We start from the raw sequence: 7316 nt of genomic DNA on the forward strand, positions 1-7316 counted from the left end.
GAGTAAAATGTTTACCTTTGCCTAGGCCCAACAGTCCTGTGACATTTATGAGGAAACAAATAATCTCAGTATAAAATGTGGAGATAAAGTGGCCAATCATCCTCGGTGGAGGTATACGCGTTGCCTGGGTTCTCGTTCTGTTTTTACTGCAACTTGCTATTTTATTTTTCTGAACTCAGAATTATTCCAAGAAAAAATTCACTTATTATCTTGACATATGTAACTTAGTAACTTATTAACCTTTCAGACAGGTCCCTTACTTGTCTGAAAGGTTCTTCAAAAGTACTAATATGTCTTTTACACTGCAGCTGTAGCATCTCTATGAGTAAGTCTGGAATAATTTAGGAACTACATTTAAATCAATAGTAATAAATAATATATTCCATTTTACTTGAGGTTTGAATTGAAGAAAAATAACACTTCCTGTGTGTGCATGCAAGTGTGCGTGCGGTAGGGTGTGTGTGTCTGTGTGTGTCTGTGTGTGTGTGTGTTGAGAGAGAGTAAGAAAGAAAGAGAGGGTGAGAGAGAAGGTCGTCTGTGTTACGGAGCAGGCAGTTTGATGTTTGTATCTTGTGGAAGACACTTTGTCGTATCTGTTTTAAACAATATTAACTTATAAAACTAAGAACAAAGTCAGGGGTCGTCTGATGAATATCCACAGCATGGTTCTCCGGGCAGTCATCGCCATGGCGCTCCTCCTGTCCGTAGCTGGCAGTGAGGCTCCTCAAGGTTCAGTTGAGATTTTGTAATGTTTTACAAAAATGATGTTTGAGAGCTACACATGTCCACTTTTTTAAAGCTGTATTGTATTATGTATTGGAGTATAAGAAGGCATGTAGAGGCATTTGCTTCTGCATAACATTTTTCACTCAATATATAATTTAAGACAGTTTACACTGTCTACATTATTTACAGTTGCTGTACAATATGTGATGATGACTGAATAAATGAATCAATCAAAAAGAGATTTCAGATGTACATAAGAGAGGTTTAGTCTTGGACATCCACCTGATGCCGCTTAAAAGGAACGTGGAGTAAGGATGTTGATTACGTGATCAAATGAAGCTGAAACTCAACATCCTGCCATGTGTTTTTCTTTTTATATCTTTTTTCAGTAACATTCAAGGGGGAGAATTTCACCATGACCTGTCCAGGGGAGGGGACATGGTACAAAAGTAATGCAAAAGTGTATAAAGAACCTTCGCCAAGTTTGGAATTAAGCTACAACAGTGATTCCAAGGGCTTATACAAATGTGAATACAAGGATGACGAAGACAAAGTTCACGAATATTATTTCTACGTGAAAGGAAAGGGTGAGTAAAGGGTCTCTTCAGATCTCATCTGAGTCAGGTGTCCTTTTCTGAGGAAACACTTTTGCAACTGCTGTTCCTTGTTCCCTAGCGTGCGCAAATTGCATCGAGCTTGAGGCATCTGGTCTAGGCCTGGCCGTCACTGTGGACATGGCTGGGACGATAGTACTGATGATGATCATCTATAAGTGCACGAAGAAGAAAAGCTCAGCTGGATCTACACACGCCTCAAAAGGTAAATCTTTTCACTGTTCGTGTGCTGGACGTTGTTTCCAGAGCTTTTGAACAACAGTCGATGTTGCAGAGTGGGTTTAGAAAACATTGTGTTCATCCTACCTAGTTGTTCTGCGATGAAAATCTAACTGGCAACTTTTTTCATAAGATGTAACTGAATTTGCTTTACTACTGTTCCCATGTATGGGTTATGAACAAGTTTGAGTGATTTACTGATCTGCTGCTATTTTTCATACATTGCATATCGGCAACTTCAGATATCTGTTCAGCAATTGACACAATATTTAGAGTCAGTTCACTGATGTCGTTTGGACTGAGGCACATGTAATGCACGTTTTCTTGATGCATGCTGATTTTTTGGGGAGCTTTTGCAGCTGATGCAGCCCTTTGAAATTCTAATTCAGGTATTGAAAATAATATCTGACTTTAAAGAGTGCTGACTCGTCACATAGATTAGATTTTTGCTCCAGGGACATTTTACACTGATGAAAGAAAAGCTGACATCTTGACTGCATGCACCATGAAGCACGAAGCATAATTTAAAGTAAATCTGTGCTTGGTTACAATATTGTTGTATTTGCCTTGTAGCACCAGCTCGTGCAGGAGGCCGTGCTCCACCTATCCCATCTCCTGACTATGAGGTAGGTGTTGTATTCATCCATTGTCCATTCATTTCTTGATGACCGCAATTAAAGAGTAGTGCCAGGCAAGAAAAGGGGTCAGAAAACCCCCCCACAGGGGGATAGTTCCTTTCAAGAATGTTTGTGACTCCAGCCACATGATCAGATGTCCGTCTACGAAACTGTAAAAGGCGGATGCCTGGACATTGCATCTGATGCTTGCAGTGATCAGATTCTTTTTCAGGTGTACTAAAGAGAAGACATAAGTTTGGAGATACAGTGCTGTGAAAAAGTATTCGCCCCCTTTTAGATTTTTTTGTTTTGTGCATATTTGTCACTCCTGAATGATTTAGATCATCAAACCAACTATAATATTAGACAAGATAACCCGAGTAAATACAAAATGCAGTTTTTAAATGATGATTTCATATATTAAGGGAAAAAAGCTATCCAAACTACCTGGCCCTATGTGAAAAAGTGATTGCCCGCTAAACCTAATAACTGGTTGCGTCACCCTTGGCGGCCAAAACTGAAATATAGCGTTTGCGATTACTGGCAAAGAGTCTTTCACATCGCTGTGGAGGAATTTTGACCCACTCTTCTTTGAAGAATTGTTTTAATTCAGCCACTTTGGATGGTTTTCAGGCATATAGGGCTTGTTTGAGATAATGCCACAGCATCTCAATCGGATTTAAGTCCGGACTTTGACTAGGCCACTCCAAAACCTTAATTTAGTTGTTTTTTTTGCCATTCAGAGGTGGACTTGCTGGTGTGTTTTGGATCATTGTCCTGCTGCATTACCCAAGTGCGCTTGAGCCTGAGGTCATGAACTGATGGCCGGACATTCTTCTTCAGGAATTTCTGGTAGAGAGCAGAATTCATGGTTCAATCAATTATGGCCAGTCATCCAGGTCCTGAAGCTGCAAAGCAGCACCAGAATACCGGGTTTGATTGTTGGTATGATGTTGTTTTTATGAAATGCTGTGTTAGTTTTACGCCAGATGTAACGGGCCCCGAACCTTCCAAAAAGTTTAACTTTTGTTTCGTCAGTCTACAGAATATTTGCCCAGTCTTGGGGATCATCAAGATGTTTTTTGTTTTTTGGCAAATGTGAGACAAGCCTTTGTGTTCTTTCTCGTTAGCAGTGGCTTTCGCATTAGAACTCTCCCATGGAAGCCATTTTTGCCCAGTCTCTTTCTTATTGTTGAATCAAGAACAGTGACCTTAACTGAGGCAAATAAGGTCTGCAGTTCCTTAGATGTTGTTCTGGGGTCTTTTGTGACCTCCTGGATGAGTTGTCGATGCTCTCTTGGAGTAATTTTGGTAGGCCGGCCACTTCTCGGAAGGTTCACCACTGTTCCAAGTCTTCTCCTTTTGTGGATAATGGCTCTCACAGTGTTTCACTGAAGTCCCAAAGCCTTAGAAATGGCCTCATAACCCTTTCCAGACTCATACATGTCAATTACTTTGTGTCTCATCTGTTTTTGAATTTCTTTAGATCGCGGCATGGTGTGTTGCTTTTTGAGATCTTTTAGCCTACTTCACTCTGTCAGACAGGTTCTATTTAAGTGATTTCTTGATTAAACAGGTCTGGCAGTAATCAGGCCTGGGTGTGGCTAGTGAAACTGATTTCAGCTTTCCAAAAAATGTGGTTAATCGCAGTACATTCAGGATTTATCAAGAGGGGGCAATAACTTTTTCACATAGGGCCATGTAGGTTTGGATAGCTTTTTTTCCTTAATAAATGAAATAATCATTTAAAAACTGCATTTTGTATTTACTCAGGTTATCTTTGTCTAAAATTAATATTTTTTTGATGATCTGAAACATTTAAGTGTGACAAAAATGCAAAAAAATTAGAAAACCCGGAAGGGGGCAAATACTTTTTCACAGCACTGTACCTGAGAACTTGTTACTAAATGCAGAAGAGTGGGTCAACTAGCACAGTTTTTATTTCAGCATCTGGAGCCATACTATACATATACTATATTGTTACAGCCTCCCAAAGGTGATGAAAAAAGGACAATTCTAAAAGGCATTTCATTCACAGTCTTTTGAATGTGAACTGCTATGTGCAGCTGCATGATGGTAAAGAGCAACTAAACAGATCTGAAAAAGTGAACTCAGCATAGAGAAATGTGGTTTTGCATTTGTTAATGTGGAGCGTCAGAACAATTTATGTCGGCTCTTCATTTGTTAAAGGCAGTCCCAGCTGACGTTGGGTTCAGCCCCAGAATTAATGTTCAATACTTTTTCATTGTAAATAAAACTGCTTCATTTTCAAAATGGATAAAGTGAAAATCATTGAACATCTTCCTCTTGACAAGGTTAATTTGGATTATCAACAAGTTCCCTTATTCTCCTATGGCAAAGTTTGATTATGATTAAGGGGGAACGATGGCTCAGGAGGAAGAGCGGGTTGTCCATGGGCACAATACTAAACCCCAAATTGCCCCTGAGTCCTGTGCAGAGTGATGTATGGCAGAGAGAGCACTGCACATAGATGCACTGTGTGGATGTGTGTGTGTGTGTGTGTGTGTGAATGGGTGTATGCTGTGAAGCTCTTTGATTGGCCATCCAGACAAGAAGAGCTCTATGTAAACACAAACCACTTACCAATAATATGGTGTATTGCTTTCTAACCATCTTAAACAAACAACTATCCCACAGTAGTGCTTATGTGACTGTGATCCACCTAACCCTGTTTACGTTGTGTTCTGGCAGGCACTGAACCCGAACACTCGCTCCGAGGACCCTTACTCTAGTGTGAACAGGACGGGATAAAGTCACATGACCTGGCTGCAGCAGGACATTGATTTAAAGGATCCACAGACAAAAGCATTAACAGCATGCTCCCATGGTGTCAATTTGCGCAGAGGTGACTGGATTTTAGTTTGTGGTGTTCTCAGTATTTACAAATTATACTGAAAAACGACTTTCCTCTCCAGAAACCATCCCTATGGAATCAATCACAAGTATGTGTAGATTCAGAGGAATACACAATGCTTTTGTATGTTGCTGTAGATTAGTCATTTAAAACCTGGAGGCACTTCAGTAGCTCTGCTTATTTGAAAATGTATATAATAATTGTAATTATGTTTATGAAGGAAAATAACACAAACGCCATAGGATTTCATTTTAGTGCTAATCTCAAATGTCTTTATTGTAACAATAATCAAGACAGTTTTCTCCTGGATCAGCTGTAATTCCTTGACACAGCCTTCATGGAAACAAGTACGCAGAATGCCTAGAAATAGATCAAAGTACAAGAACATAACAAACGGCTAAAACTTCTATTGTGTCATGACTAACCTTTAAAAGACAAGGGAAAAAAGACAAGCATCTCTATGCTCACTGTATCTACTTGTTTTCTTTGCTGTTAAATGAAACGGAACACTTCCATTAAACCCTCACATCTATAGCTATTGAAGGAGAGTGGTCAGTGAAGGGGTAGTTAAATAGTTAATTTGTTTTTAATGACACAAACAAATTTAACTTTTGGGTCAGAACTTTATAAAAAGCATTTATAAAGAAGAAAGAAAAAAGTAAATTTATATGTACATATTTATATATTAAAAGGTTATACAATCATCGACACTTAATAATAATTCATTTTAGAAAACGTACTGGTGCTCTAATGTTGCAAGCATAGAATTGGATCTGGACTTTCTCCAGAGGTTTCCTTTCACACTTCAACAACACAGTGGAAGATTCTCTGCACAGTTGCATTCACAACAGCAACAAATCCTGGAAGGGTGTGATGCAGCGGGCAGAGGCAGGACGTCACGTATAGATTCCGCTGTGGAGATCAAGTGTTTTTGTCTCGGACCTCATCACCCAAAACTCACTTGCCATCTTCATTGATACATGTGTGGCTCCGCTTTTTCATCCTGAAATATTTTGTACATTTCTGGGTACATTTCTTTTGTGTGTTAACCTCATCAACTCACCCTCTCGATCTTCTGCCGTGCATCGGCTCCTCCGGACTTCCTTCCTAAAAAGACTTCAGGAAGTCCGAAGCCTCTAACTGGAACATTTGTGTTCACATTATGGAGAATGTCCTGAGGACCCCCTTAGTTCAGAGCATGTCTGAAAGCACCTTAACAAAACTAAGGTGCTTTAAACTGTGTTTAACCACAGAGTGTAACTGGAGTATGAGTCCGGGTTATGGGTCAGTCTTCCCATTTCCACTCACAGGTACATGAGCCCATCTAAGAAGGCACTGTGTAATATGTCAGATTAAAAAAAGCTTGAGAACTAACGCTGTCAACTAATTTTGAAGAAATATTTGAAAGCAGTGAGCAACACAGGTTTACCTTCACGTCTGTTGTATATCTGTGTGTAGCCAGAAATCTCCATCTTGCTCTTTAATATCCACTCACTCCTCTGTACAGTCCTGCAATACAATACAACTGTTCTGCCGTTAATCTGTTGTAATGATGCCATTCATTTTCAGGTTTTGTAAAGTATATATATTTTTGAGTGTACTGACCCTTTAATATAACAAGTTTACAGAGGGTACTGTAAAACTCATTACTTTTCAATTTGAATAAAGAGATATAGACGTGTTTCCAGTATATGCAGTTGTCCGTTTATTAAGTGCACCTCACCAAACCCTTCTGGTTGTAACTTCATGTTCATTTCACAGACTGCCGTTTGTGGTGCTGTCAAGCTGTATTGCATTACACAGACAGAGGTTTCTGTTATTTTTTTATTTTCACCTTGTTGTTTGGTTGATTTGTATATTTTTTAGATTACACAACTGCTGAACAGATTACTATGACACTTGTTGGAGGGATGAGGTTTGGGTCCCATTAAAGGTTGTTGTCAATGCGGATCAGGGGCGGATCCAGGATTTTTGTTTTACTTTCTATCAAATTGTAGGACAGAGCATTTCCACTGATTTCTCTGAGGATAATGAATCAATCTAAGACAGATGGATTTATGTTTAAGGGACTAATGGGCCTTGAGCTCTACTGAATGCCATTATGGTTATTGTTTCTTCTAGTGCAGCGCCCGTTCATAACCTGGCTGTTCCAAATAGGCTGTTTTCTTGGCTGTGTTGATGCTCTGGAGACCTCCTCAAACAGTTCTACAATAAACTGTCTCTTTTTATTGCTTGTGTGCTGGACATTGTGTGCAGAGCTATTCA

General features: G+C 39.5%; 1 protein-coding gene across 1 annotated transcript; it reads left to right on the plus strand.

Moving 5' to 3' along the window:
- The first annotated feature begins 511 nt into the window (after nt 1–511).
- LOC133952361 (T-cell surface glycoprotein CD3 epsilon chain-like) lies at nt 512–6741 on the plus strand. The gene is made up of 5 exons (XM_062386774.1): nt 512–729; nt 1116–1313; nt 1402–1545; nt 2133–2185; nt 4889–6741. The coding sequence occupies exons 1-5, from the start codon at nt 648–650 to the stop codon at nt 4946–4948; spliced, it is 537 nt and encodes a 178-aa protein (XP_062242758.1). The 5' UTR covers nt 512–647; the 3' UTR covers nt 4949–6741.
- Nucleotides 6742–7316: the final 575 nt, after the last annotated feature.

This window comes from Platichthys flesus, chromosome 4 (genome assembly GCF_949316205.1).
Source record: "Platichthys flesus chromosome 4, fPlaFle2.1, whole genome shotgun sequence".
Lineage (NCBI taxonomy): Eukaryota > Metazoa > Chordata > Actinopteri > Pleuronectiformes > Pleuronectidae > Platichthys > Platichthys flesus.

Bases quoted from the DNA above. Each gene is read 5' to 3' on its own strand.
- LOC133952361 (XM_062386774.1), top strand. From the start codon at position 648: ATGAATATCCACAGCATGGTTCTCCGGGCAGTCATCGCCATGGCGCTC. The intron at 1,314-1,401 runs GTGAGTAAAGGG...CTTGTTCCCTAG, and splicing joins TTTCTACGTGAAAGGAAAGG to CGTGCGCAAATTGCATCGAG. The intron at 2,186-4,888 runs GTAGGTGTTGTA...GTGTTCTGGCAG, and splicing joins TCCCATCTCCTGACTATGAG to GCACTGAACCCGAACACTCG.